At 37.8% G+C, this 14,159-nt stretch overlaps 1 protein-coding gene across 2 annotated transcripts in view; it reads right to left on the bottom strand.

Moving 5' to 3' along the window:
- The window catches only part of Elapor2 (endosome-lysosome associated apoptosis and autophagy regulator family member 2), a 165,482-nt gene that overhangs the window by 3,517 nt on the left and 147,806 nt on the right, over positions 1–14,159 (bottom strand). For both annotated transcript variants that reach the window (XM_036182439.1, XM_036182441.1), the window contains exons 19-21: positions 13,924–14,050; positions 11,867–12,045; positions 10,677–10,842 (exon numbers count right to left, since the gene is read on the bottom strand). In XM_036182439.1, the coding sequence (XP_036038332.1) occupies positions 10,677–10,842; positions 11,867–12,045; positions 13,924–14,050 (472 nt within the window). The remainder of the gene's footprint in view (positions 1–10,676; positions 10,843–11,866; positions 12,046–13,923; positions 14,051–14,159) is intronic.

Below are 14,159 nucleotides of genomic sequence, written 5' to 3'. Positions count from 1 at the left end.
CCAGGAACCAAACCACACAGTGGAAGGAGATAAGGTAATTCCACCATTTGTCTTCTGACATTGACATACACACACACACACACACACACACACACACAGAGAGAGAGAGAGAGAGAGAGAGAGAGAGAGAGAGAGAGAGAGAGAGAGGCACACACACAGTGACGCATGCCTAAACAGATAAATAAAATTTACAAAAGAAAATACAAGTTGAGGTGTAGCTTAATAATGAGGCACCCACCTGGAATACACAGAGCCCTAGACTCCTTAGTTTAAAGGGAAGAAGGAATGGAAGGAAGGAAGACAGAGCGAGAGGAAGGGGAAGGAACAAGGGAGACTGAAGGTAATCAGCTATCAAGTCCCCGCTGAGAATAAAGGTGTGCTAAAAGTCACATCATATGAGAAAAGGCAGGGAGCAGACATTGAAGAGCTGACAGAAGGACCTTGCCTTTAGTTTTGCCTGAACAACACCCAGTATATTTAAATCACACTCTACATAGGAGCCCACTATGTTTCCTGCTTTTCTGGGAAGATGAGCCTCTGAGAGATGGGGCTAACATCCTCAATATTCTTGCTGACGGTCTCCTTAAGAGCTTGTCTGCATGGGGCTGGAGAGATGGCTCAGGTGTTAAGAGCACTGGCAGTTCTTTCAGAGGTCCTGAGTTCAATTCCCAACAACCACATGGTAGCTCACAACCCTCTATAATGAGATCTGGTGCCCTCTTCTGGCCTGCAAGCATAGATGCAGGCAGAATACTGTATATATAATAAATAAATAAATCTTAAAAAAAAAAAAAAAAAGAGCTTGTCTGCAGTTTCATGTTGACCAGGGTTCAACTAACTTTTAGAATAACTACGAATAGTTTGAATTATTAGGACCCCACAGCATTGAAGGACAGGACTACACTTTAGGGATACAACTGAGTGTAAAAGCTGCCTACCTCCAGCAAGCAAATGGCATATTAAATGTTTAGAGTATCAGAAATGACCTAGAAAGGAAATCTGAGCTTCTGTGGTCTTTTCTTGAAAAGATGTAGCTCAACACAATCATAAGGGAAATGGAGGCATGTACTTGTCTATTCTCGGGGTAATATTTAAATTCACACGCTTAAATCACATAGGGATCATAAAGCCACATTCTTTTCATTCCAACAGAATTATGCTCCTAATGATATAGTAAGAGGCATATACATGGCTATGTGTGTATGCACAGGTGTCTATATAACTAGTTAAATGGTGCCATTAGTGGAGTGAGAATTCCTGGTGGTCTGAAGCAGATGTCTTCCTCTCTAAACTTCTAAAACAAGACTCAAGACAAGCCTATCGCATTAGGCAAATTGTTAATGAGCAGTTATGGAAATGAACGGACGGTAGAGTGTGCTGATGTATGCCTGCATGCCTGTAGCCCAACTGGAAGAAGGTGCAGAGGGTCGAGGGCTACATAGCGGGACTCTGTCTTTAAAATAAATGCATTGAAATATCACATTATAGAAGACAAACAGGAGACTGGGATTTTGTTGACTTCTTAGCTCTAGCACCTATTAGACAAATCAGGATCTTCCCTGTAAGGATGCGACACAGTACAACTTTTCTAAGCCCTAGACTTGAGAATCTGCACAGGCTCCTGGAAGCTTTTCTTCACATCCTACAACACCTCTCCCACTCTGTTTTCTCTCCTCTGTGCTAAGAGACCCTACTCCTGCTCTAGAAATAGCCTAGGTGTCCATTAGAAAGATGCATCCAGGTAATACTGCACCACTCGAGAATAAAAAGTATTCCACTCCTGATTAAAACAGCGAGTATGAATCTCACAAACTTTCTTCAGAGAAAAGGAAAAGTTTTCATAGAATATGACACACTGTATGATGAGATCATGTGAAGCTCTGAAACACACAAAACTAATCTATGGTTTAAAAGATTGCTACTGCACTTGCCTTTGGGAGATCAGAGCCCAATTCCATGCAAAAGAACTAGAGGTCACTTTCAGGAGGAACGTGTGCTAGATTGTCATGGAAGTTGAAGTATACACCTTTCCCAGAATTCATCAAATCATATGATAGTCACAATGCATGCACTTCCCTTAAAATATATATCCTGAAGTCTTTAGGGGTAAGGCATATTGAGGTCTGCAGCTTACTTTAAAACACCATATAAAAAGACACCAATAAAAATTTAGAGAGATGGGCAGATATGCAACAAAGCCAATATAATAAAATTAGGTGGGAGGTTAATGATTTTGTCATATATAATTGTTTCTTATTTTCTATGATAGTTCAAAATTTCATTTAAAAAAAAATAAAAAAATACAAAAACAAACAACAACCAAAAACTCTTGACATAACTGGCAAGATTTTTTTCCCATTCTTCATGAGGTGATCTTCTCACTGTGGTGACCATTTGCTTTGCTATGTATGAGCTTTTTAATTTAATGTGATCGTATTAATTCTTGAGATTACTTTCTCTGCTACTGGAGTCTTTTGCAGAAAGTCCTTGTGCAAGAAGATCTTGAAGAGTACTTTTTTTTCCATCCTGCAGCTTCAAATTTTCAATTTTTATATTAAGGTTTTGATCCACTTTGATTTTTGTGTGTGCAACGTGAAGAATGAGAATCTAGTTTCATTGTTCTACATGTGGTTATTTGGGTTTCCCAGAATCTGTTGCTGAAGAGGGTGTCTTTTTAATATGTGTTTTGTCACTTTTGTCAAAAATTAATTGGCTGTCGCTGTGTGTGCTTATTTTTAAGTCCTCTGCTATGTTCCATTGGTCTACATGCTCGTATGTGTGCCAGTACCACACAGTTTTTGTTACTATTGCTTCATTATATAATTTAAGATGAGATATTTCACCAGTGCTTAGAATCACTTTGGCTATGCAGCATCTTTTGTGCTTCTCTATGAATACCTAGAACCTACAAAGCACTGCAAAAAACAAACACCAAAATCATTAGATTAATAAATAAGCTGAAAGTAAGTAAACACAAATGTCCAATAATTTTTTTAAAATGTGTTCAACGTTCTTATCCAGCAGGAAAAAGGCAAATTAAAGCTGCTTTGAGATTCCATTTTACCCAGTCAGAATTGCTATCAAGACAACAAGTGGTAACAAATTCTGGCAAAACTATGAGGAGAAAGAAACCCTTAGACATTGCTGATAGAATATAAAGGTTTCTCAAAAACTTAAGAATAGAACTACCATGTGATCTAACTTTATCTCTCCTGTCTATCTATTCAGAGACTTAACTATTAGTACAAGAATACTATACCCATACTTATTAGTGTATTATTCATAACAGGGAAGAAACAGAACCAGCTTAGATGTTCATAAATATATGAAGGGATAAAGTAATTATGATTATATACATCATGGGACTTTATTCAACCAAGAGGAAAAGCAAAATTATAGCATTTGCAGGGGGAAAAGTGGATGAAACTCTAAATCATCCTATTGAGTGAAATAAGCCAGTTTAAGAAAGACAAAAAACTGCATGTTTTCTCTTATATGTGCATATCTGGGTGGGTGGGGGTCGGTGTTGAAACTAGAAAGGGGTACATGAGATGGGAAGAGTAGATCTTAAAGAGGTGGGAGGGGGGTATAGAAATGGAATACATGTGCTATGAAAGAGGGGTGGGCTATTAATGTGTGAAGAAAAAGAACAAGAGTCGGGTAGAGGGTGGGGGGCAAGGGAGGGAAACAAAAACATGTAACATGTATGTGGAAAATGTCAGAATGAATCACATTACTTTGTATGTTGACTTAATTATTGAACAATAAATTTTTAAAAGCAAACAAAAGATCACACTGACTGAACTTGTTATATTAAAAATGAATATTCTGAACTTTCTCATGGAGAAGTATCTCTGTTGATCTCTTATTTTCTGTGATTCTTTCTAAGAATGTTTTCCATCTTTCAATGTTCTGGCTTTAGTATAATGGGTGGGGGCACCACAATATAAGGAAATGCTTAAAAGTCTTTGTAATAGTTTAACTTACTCTTCTCCTGAACAATTCCAGGTACTAAGATATGGCTTAAGCATTATTTTTCCTTTAAATGTCCCCTGGCATGTAAATGTTTCTTCCCTGGAAAATACAGCCCAGTAAAGAGAAACCCGGTAAACTATGGGAGGCTCTTCTCTCTTTACTTCTACACACTAAAGACGTGGATTATCTTTCATTCTAAATAGTCTCAAATATGTTAATAAAACTCGAATTACTGAATGATAGAGATGGTGCCTTCTTCCAGAGCAAAGGCAAAGGCTGCTTACAGACCTGAAAGCTCAAAACAGAGTATCCACATATGGAGCAAACAGGAAGCATACTATTACAAAGTTTTCCAAGATGGGGGTTACTCTTCCATAACACAATGTACTGTATATACAGTCATCTTTTAGCATTTTTCCCCCTACAGAAGGTGCAGATCAAACAAAACAAAATTAGCTGCTGTTCCTACTGTGGATAATAGACTATATTTTGTTTCTAACATGGGATACTCAAGTCTTCTAAAGAATATGAAACCATGGTAGACTCACGTGTTGGCTTGCAAGTACAGTGACATTTCAAAACCATTAGAATTCTTCACTGTTTTGCTAATGGAGACATGGCTTTGTAAATAAGGCAGGATTCAAGTTTCAAATGCTGATTAACATGTATTGACAGAAAATGAATCCCCAAGACTTTACAAAGATTGCAGCAAACACGTTGACCAAACTCCCAAAGCATAAGGGGTCCTACATTTTACTGCCCGGTCATGAAAAGGAACCAGTGAAGTGGTAAGTAGACCATGGGGTTTGCAGGCCAGCTTCTACACAGTGCCCAGACATTAATTCTGCCCTGAGCAGAAGGACTTCCTTTCTAATCAGCTGTTAGTTTCAGATATAGAACTGAAGAACAAACACGGAACTTCATCCTGATAAGAAGGAAGGATTTATTTTATTTTAGATAAAAATTACAAAGACAAGTATCTATACTCAGCACTAAAGGGGGCGTGTGAAAAGCACTAGTGGGTTGAAGCCTGGTGAGTTAGAATTCTGGCTAATTTTGGAGATGTTGAACGACCCAATGTCTGTTAGGAACTGCAACAGCCAACAGCTTGGCCATCTTAGGTCTCAGAACATTGAACTCTACCAAGCTGTGCCAATTACTTTATGCCACTGTGACCAAGAACTTGAGAGAAATAGAGCAAGGGAAAGATTATTTTGGTTCAGAGTTCTAGAAGAATTGATGAATCCTATGAGAAAGGCATGGCAGAACAGCCACGTCCCAGCAGATGGGAAACACAGAAAGTAAATATTAAGAAGGAATCACAGCAAGATAAAGACCTCAAGACACATCCACCAGTGAGCTGCTTCCTCTAACAAAGTCTCACTTCCTCATCATGTGATTAAATGAGAGTCTTCATAATTCAAGAATTTCTCAAAACATGCTCACAGGCATACCCAGAGGTGTGTTCTACCAACCTCTGAGGCTTTTGCCAAGACAACAAAGCTAAAAAGATTATACAAGCCAACTTTAGGCCAATTAATGACAATTCAGTTAGTGAAGTGCTTACCTTGAAGGAACATGGACCTAAGTTAGGTCCCCAGAGCCCATGTGAAAAGAACATTGAGTGGTAGGCTCTTAAAATCCCAACAACAGGGAGAGGAAATAGGCAAATCTTTGGAGCTTGCTGGGTGAGCTTCAGGCCAATGACAGATCCTGTCTCAGAAATTGTAGACTACACCTGGGGAATGATACCTGAGGCCAGACCTTTGAGGAATTTTGACCTTTGCCCTCGACACACATGCACACACATATACATGTTCACCCCTCCCCACATACACACATACCTGCACATAGAAGCATCCACATAAATAAACAGGTGCACACACACAAACTTAATTAATTAAATACAAGCTAATAGGAAAAAAGGCCTCAAGATTTTGTGCATTTCCTGACTAGCAATCGCAGAGCATTGGTTTTCTCTGGGAGATTTTCCCAAAAACAGATTCTCACAAGCACATATTGCAAGGAACTGACTAGTGTTTGGACTTGCATTTAGCTCCAAGATGGATTTATAAGGCATAAGAAGATCAGTGTATTATAAGAAATTGACCAAATAGAATCCAGATGAAGTGTTATAGCCAGGAATAACATAAGAATTTCCTCTAAAAATTAACCCAAAAATTAACTAGATGCAATAATAAAATACACCAAATTAAAATAGTTTCTTGATGGGAGGAGAAGCTCTGGTATGTAAATCAACAAATGACAGAAAGTCTGTGGCCTCACACAGAAAGCAATTGTGATGTGGCCTGTGATCCAAAGGGCCCAAAGCTAAACCAGATAACATCAGGAATGGCAGCCTTGCTGTTCACCATGACTTTGGATGAATGAAAAATATCCATTTTATTGGACATTGAGCAGCAGCTGAGCTGACTGCCCACAAGAGCAAAGTCCATTTGCTCTCTGACATTCTTTCTCTTCACTCTTAATCTCCATCTACTCTGTCACTGGCTGTTAAGGAAAACGATGTTTAGTAGAGAAACTAAGACTTCTTGTCACCAGGAGGAAGTAAAGAGCATGCATATGACTGGAGTACGCTAGGAAGCCTGGGAGCAAAGTTTTCATCCTGACTGTGCTGGATGTAGTCATCCCAAGTTACTACCCTTTCTGGACCTGTGAGAGGATTTGAGCAAGGGCTGGAGCAGAAATGTCTTATTGTATTGTCAGGACCCTGCATCAAGAGAACAATAATCCCTTGTCATGTGTACTGCTCACCATAGCTCCCTGTAATAGCCCACAATGATGAAAGTGGGGCACACAGTAGGTCTCCACAGATTTTAAAGTTCCCTGGCCCTTCTGCACTTGAATTTCTAGAGAATAAATCTGAGTGCCAACTGAAGATGAGTAGAAATAGGTGATAATATAGCTACAGAAATAGGGAACAGACAGTGAAGAACAGTGCCATTCTATCACCAGCCTCTGAGGAAAAAAACCCTGCTGTGGCTTGCTCAAAGTGGTAAAATTACCTTACATGACTGCCTGGTCTGCCATATCCACTACATGCTCTGCTCACAATTTTCTGACCATCCCTTTCAGACTCACTGAGAAATCAATCATGTGCAGTAGGGATGGCCCTAGCTCCTGTCCCAATAATAACCAACAGCACTGTTCCCATAGATATCACTCAGTCATTTCATGGGGCCATAGATGCCCCCCCCATTCGTGGTATAGACAAGTAGAATAGCTAAATTGACTGTCCATCTTGAAAATGGAGGAACACAGTTATTTGGGATGGGTTGAAACCCCTAAATTTTATTAGCCATCAAAGAAGCTCCTTTCAAGGCACAATCAGCTTGTGTTTCCTGACTGATGTGGGTCTTACTTTGGTATCTCCAACAACTGTAACTAATAATAAATTCCAAAGACACCCTGCACACAACACCAGGACCATAGTGTAGAAACCAGAAGTTAACTTGCTTGCTTCCTGGAAATGGTGATTTTATCTTTAGGAATGATCAAAAAATATTCCATTTTATGGAAACACCCCAAGTAGATCATGTATTCTCTAGGACTATAACAAGCTTTCTAAATGCGTAAATAACCTACTTGTTACTCACATTCACCCTGTGCAGTCAGTTAGTATAGGTTTTATAAGTTTGTCTGTGCCTTCAACTAGGTGGCCCCATGTCTAAGGACATTCAAATTACTAGGAATTCATTCTCTGTACATTATTATAAACAATATAACTATCCTACAGTTCATACTTGGAGGGAAAAGCTACACAACCATTAATACATCCTGTTATACATTATCCTGATAGCTTGCCATATCTTAGATTAAAATGATAATTATCATTGAGGTGCACACATTGCTCACAGAGCCCATGTAGAAAAAAAGTAGGAAATACATTAGTCCTCTATGTTGGTTTTTTTTGGGGGGGAAGGGGATGTGGGTAATTCTTGACCCTATTCCACCTGAATCTTATGGCAGAAACATGTTTCTGTCTGTGGAAAGGGCCCTTGCTGAGTAGAAATACCAACACAAAAACAAGAAAGACATTTACCGCTCTAAAGTAGAGCCTAATGGTTTATGACATGTTTATGCTTAGCTAGGTATGTCTGGAAGTGGCATATGGTTAAGGATAATGATGCAAACTAGCCTCCTCTTGCTGCTTAATATCCTATTGACACCAGCTTCATTTCAATGATTGATGGAGAAAACGGACAAGGCTTCCTCCCAGCCTCAGGCAGTCCCTAAGCAGAGTGATGGATGGAATTCACTGAAAATTCATCAGAAGCCAAGATGATGGAGAAATGCAGTTTAGATGGGACTATGAGATAATTCTCTATGGTTTTCTTACATTTCTGCATATTCTATGAAGGAAACACTGGTTTGTTTTGGTTCATCTATTTTCTTTCAAGAATGGGGGATGAAAGTGACAAAAATTCATTATATAAATGTGTGAACCTATCAAACAATAAAAAACAATTAGGGAAGTATGTTTGTATAGAAAGAAGTGTTCAAGGTTAAAGTGTTTTCTTCTTCTACAGCAAATACCAGGCATGCCTACTTGTCTTGGAAATGCTTCTCCCTCTGACGCAGTGGACAGCTTCTTACCCATCCAGGATAGTGGAGAAAAAAGGACAAGCTTCCTGCTCATGCTGAGTGAAAGTCACACTCACAACATTTAGGAATGCAAACATGTAGTCATTTTCTCTGCACATGACTGTGGGAACTGGGGGCTGGGGCTGCTATAGGTACTGTTGTTCTGCCCAGTACATCTCTGCAGTTTCTAAACTGTCTGGTTTTCTGTCTTCTAAAGCATACATGAAAATGTGGTAGGCTGACTTGTTCACTAACAAATAGGGCAAAACTTTAACTTTTGACCATCACTATATATTTGTTATTCCACAGCAATCATACCCTCCATAAAATCCCAAATTAATAAAAGAAAAGCTGCAATAGAAATATAATTCATTTACTTTATTCTTAAGTGACCTCCCACATTTATGTACCTAAATTAGGAGAATGAAAGGGATGACTACTAAATCATGCCACAGATGTATTTCTTTTTTTATTTTCATGTGTCTCTGTGTGCCTGCATGTTTGCATGTGTGTGGGCCCACATGCATAGATGTGTGTGCATACTGAGGCCCAAGACTGATATCAGAAATTATCCTGGTGGCTCTTCTATATTACTTAATGAAGCAAACCTAGAGCTCACACACATGGCTCACCTTGCTAGGCAGCTTGCTGAGGGGATCCAGCTCCACCTTCTGAGGCTGAATTACAGATGGACCACCACACACCCATCGGGCATTCACATGTGTTCTAGAGATGCAAACTCTAGTCCCTTGCCTCACTGCAAGTGCTTTAAACATCGGGCCGTGATTCCAGCCAATGACATCCCTTGTCATTTGTCTATCTGTTGCAATGCAACACCATCATTTGAAATGTACTTTCTTGTTTTTCATTCTGTTTTTTTTTATTTATTTTGTGTGGGTAAGCCAGAAATTCTTATCTCCTATCTCAATAGTGAAGCATGTTAAAGACATGTGATTTCAAAGGCTATTTAAGGTTTCACATTCTCTTTGTATAAAATTGTCATTACAAAGCCAATAATGTGATGACATCCAACATGACACCATGAACATCTGCCTAATTATGCAACTTTTCTACAGAAAGACAATAAAATAAACACAAAGGTATAGGTAAATATAAGATCTTTTATTAACCAAACTTTGTTTTTAAGATTATAAAATGATACATGAACTTTGTGAAAACTTGAGAATTACTAAAATGTTTTACTTAAAGAATCTCATTAGTTTCCAGTTCCCCAAAGCAGCTACTGTTAATTGCTTATTATGCAAACAATGGCATACATATTTATCTTATAGAAATATTATCATTTACTTATTTTCACTTTAGTTTGGACTTACTGTCCTATCAGCATACAAAGATATCTCAATTTTTAAAAATTTTCACTTTTGAGATCATAATATAATCATATCATTTCCCTCTTCCCTTTCTTCCCTCCAAACCTACCCGTGTATACCCACTCCCTCTTCAAAGTTCATGGCCCTTATTTTCATTAGTTGTTGTTACACACATATGCGTATAGTCCTAAACAGAACCCACTCAGTCTGGACTGACACTCATATTTAAGTTTCAGGGCTGAGCCTTCAAGATTGGCTCACAAATTGGCATTCTCTTCCCTGAGGAAGACTGTTTCTAATGTTCTCAGCTTTTCTTCATTGCCTGAAGTTCTTTGTTAATTAAAAAATACTACAATGCTTTTACTATAATTCTTATTACTTAAGACAATTTTAAACTTAAATTTTTTGGTCATACTCTTTCCTCCCTCAAGTCCTTCGAGATCCTCTCCCCTCCTTACCCACCCAACTTTAAGTTCTCAAAAAACAAACAAAAATATTTTTAATAGTTATAGAGTCACATTATATTGAATTATTTTGATATATAAAAACTTCTCAGCTAACTTTCACAGAGGCTATACAGGTTGTTCCTACTTTGTTAACTCATAAATAGTGCATTCAGTTATTAATCTAATATAATAAACTTCTAATAGTACTTCTGTTGAGTAAATACTGGTGAGACACAAATGGACTGAATGGCAGAGCTTAGGTCAGCATGGCCCTGATGCACAAATGCTCAGTAATTCCAGGTTAAAAGTCAGCTCTCACCTTCGTGGCCAAAGATTTAAGTTTCCCTAGTAGCGATTGTTTGTTGGAGTATACAACATCCTCTTCGTTATCTTCTCCTTCCATGATAGCACAGCTGTCTGCAGCTGGGAGCTCACACTCTTTTGAGTTAGTAGTCATTACTAATTTAGAATATTTGTATTCCAGCCTAAGCAGTGGTAAATAAATAAGTAAGTAAGTAAATAAGCTGGCCATTTACAGTGTTAGTAAAATCATATTTATTATACACATTCATATACTGGCTTCTAAAATACTCCTGATTGTATGGTATAGTTTCTCCAACAGCAAATTCCTCTCACCTGTGGCTGTAGTTTTAAATGTTCTCACTTATCAGCCATAAAAATATTCCCCAGGATGTCAGAGAACCAGTTCAATACAGTTAATTTTACCACTTATTTTACATTGGCCTTACTATCCAATTAAAGAGAACATTTGTAAGACAAAAAAAAAAAAAAAAAGCCTTGATGTCAGGATGCATTTCCTTGATGTATTAATATGTCAATACCAAATCACTATCACATTTTCTAAAATTTAGATTATAAAGATGAGAATATCAAGCAGATGATTTGCTTTTTACTGTATCTCTACTTCATTTTTACTTTTTCCTCTTTACTTATGACTTCAGATGTTATAATTATTCATATAAATTAGAACATAGATCCCCCACAGCCCACTAAGTACATCATCCCCAAAGATTCAAGCCATGGAACAGACACATGCAATGGTTGAACTCAACATTCAGAACCGTTGACTTTGAAACCTGAAATAAAGAAAGATATTTGCCTGTATGCTTTGTCTCTTTCTTTGAAAACATCTTTGTACAAGAAACCAAAAGAAAAAGGTGGAACAAGAAGTTAGATTATGTCGGAGAAAGAAAAACAGGCCCATCTTCCAGTCTCAGCCCTGCTCCTATCTGGGTAACTTAGAGACTTTTTCATTTTTATAACAAATGACTAATCCAGTGGTCAGTAATGCTCCATCCACTTTCAATTATCAAAATAAGAATCACTTAGCCTCCCTACTTTCTCAAATGCCTTGCCTTAACCTTCCTCACTGGAAGGAATGTCTTCTGGCACTGAGAGAATGGACATCATACAATAATTAGTCTAAAATTCTCACAGCACAAGCAGACTTTCCAGTTCTTATAAAAATCATCCAAGGAGGTTACTTACTTTTGATTCTTTTTCCAAAAGTAGCACGTTAGAGCCACCAACAGAACGGCTGTGAATGCCCCCACACCAGCCCCCACTTTCAGCCAAAAGTCAACTGCTTCACAGGTTGATAACTTTTTCTCAGGCAAAGTGATCCCTTTAATGCACCACTTGGGTTCATTCCATACATACAATGTTTCCTTTTAAAACAAATAAATGAGACCATAGATGAGATTAGAAATGAGAGTAGGATTGAACTGTAAAAGCCAGAATTGGTAATGGGTTAATTTATCACATAGAAGAAAGAGTTTTTGCTAACTTATGCTTATCATGAGCATAAAGGATATTTCCTATTCAGCTAGTATTAAGGAATATCTAGGAAGAAAGGAAAGATATATAGAAAATAAGTAAATAATGAATTAAGGTGCAAAAATCAAACAAAGGCATGCACTGTCACATTAGAGGGGTTCACTACATGCTAAAGAAGTTGAATAGAAATCATTCCACTTTGGCCCCCATTTAGACTGTTTTCCTTAAATGTTGATGATTCCAGGGTCATCACTACCTATACCAAGCATTCTCACCAACCCAAAGTAGATGATTCAATTCCTAAAGCAATGTCAATGTGCCCTAAATAGCAGTGACAATTAACCAGTTAACAATAAAGCAGATACATGGGGTCTTACCAAGAATTTTGAAAAGAAAAGTGATAAAATGAGGCAGATCAAATACAGAAATCATAGTTTAGTGCATTCTTCCTTCTATAGCTTAGTATATATTACAACCAGTAGCTATTTACATGATCTTTAAATCCAATGATATGGGGTATTATGTTTTATGTCTGGCTCACCATTAAATTTTCTAGTGTATGCTACTCACTTTATCTACTCTTCAACAAAAGGATCAAGCCATGTTTTGCTTTATGTCTTATGTGCACAGACACATTTCTACTATTAGTTATGAACTAATATACAGGATGATGATTTACTATGAGGAGAAGTTTTGTCAAATATGATCTTTCAGCATGTTTTCTTAGAAAGGATTATTAGTGATCCTGCGCTTTTTAGTTCATGACAATTGTTGCCATTCTTATTGAACTGAACGTCAATAAATTACTTTTGAAATGGATGACATTTTTATAAGAGTGAGGAGTGGGAAATGCAGAGGCACACTTAGGTTCACCATCACCTAAATGTAAACCAGAGTAAATGTAAACTAGCACATGTGGCCCTCATCTGAAATACATCCTACCAACACCACCATAAAGGTTTGTGTGAAAGTATATACAGCTTTATCAAATGTATATGGATGGGAGACATATTTTAAAAGGTCCATTGTCTAGTGGTTATATTCTAAGCATCTCAAAATCATAATGGTATATGTAAACCCAAAATGCCAAACTATTCAGTCAGCTCCTCAGATACTATCAAAGAAATAATGTAACTGGGGAAAAGTTCTTGGTTGCTCTAAAACTATTCATTAGAAAGCCTGATCCAATCATCTGATCAGGTATCACCAGGAACAGACAGACAGCTGACACAGCAACTGGATGGTTCCTTCTTCCAGCTTAGAAGGGGATTTGGGACAGGATTAAGATAAATTTGGTGATAAATTCAAAAGCATTTCTCTTACTGATAACACTATATTGCTTCAAATCTTTACTGCTGCATATTGTTAGATATGATGCTGAACACATGCTTAGAACCAAGTATAGACTTTTAAGATCTCAATTTGATAAGAGTACTTTTCTCACAAGCCATGAAGCCTTTTTGCTTTTTCCAGCTGTGTGTAAGGACTTACATTCTGTAAAGTCGACAATTCTGTATTTGAAATACTTCAGAACAGCGGAAATGCAGGCCCAGTCAACACGAAGTGGGAAAGGATAGGGAAAATAGTACTGAAACAGTCCTTAAAAATTAAATGTCTAGACTTTTAAAAGATATACACTGAAGTCCATTTTTGCAATCATTATTTTTGTTCCATTTGGAAGCTTTTGCATTTAAAGAAATCTATTTACCCATGGACATGGGAATAGCAGTCGACCTCTATTCAGGATGCCTGTTTAAGTTAGTCCTCACCTGAAGTCCTCTCTTGCACGCCCCCTCGATTTCATGGAAGTCATGTTCTGTGCACAGAGGGCAAGCCTCTGCACTCTCCCATAGAAAGTAGAATGCACAGCCATCACAGGTGCCAGCTGGACACTTGCTGAAATGTTAAAGAAACAGCAGCCTTTTTAATGCATTCAATCCACTCCAATCAATACTGAAGTTCCCAAAGCATACTGGGGAGTGTAATGTTAATGCTGAGGAAATAC

The sequence above is a fragment of the Onychomys torridus genome, chromosome 3 (assembly GCF_903995425.1).
Source record: "Onychomys torridus chromosome 3, mOncTor1.1, whole genome shotgun sequence".
Lineage (NCBI taxonomy): Eukaryota > Metazoa > Chordata > Mammalia > Rodentia > Cricetidae > Onychomys > Onychomys torridus.
This window is presented reverse-complemented; position numbering and strand designations above follow the sequence as displayed.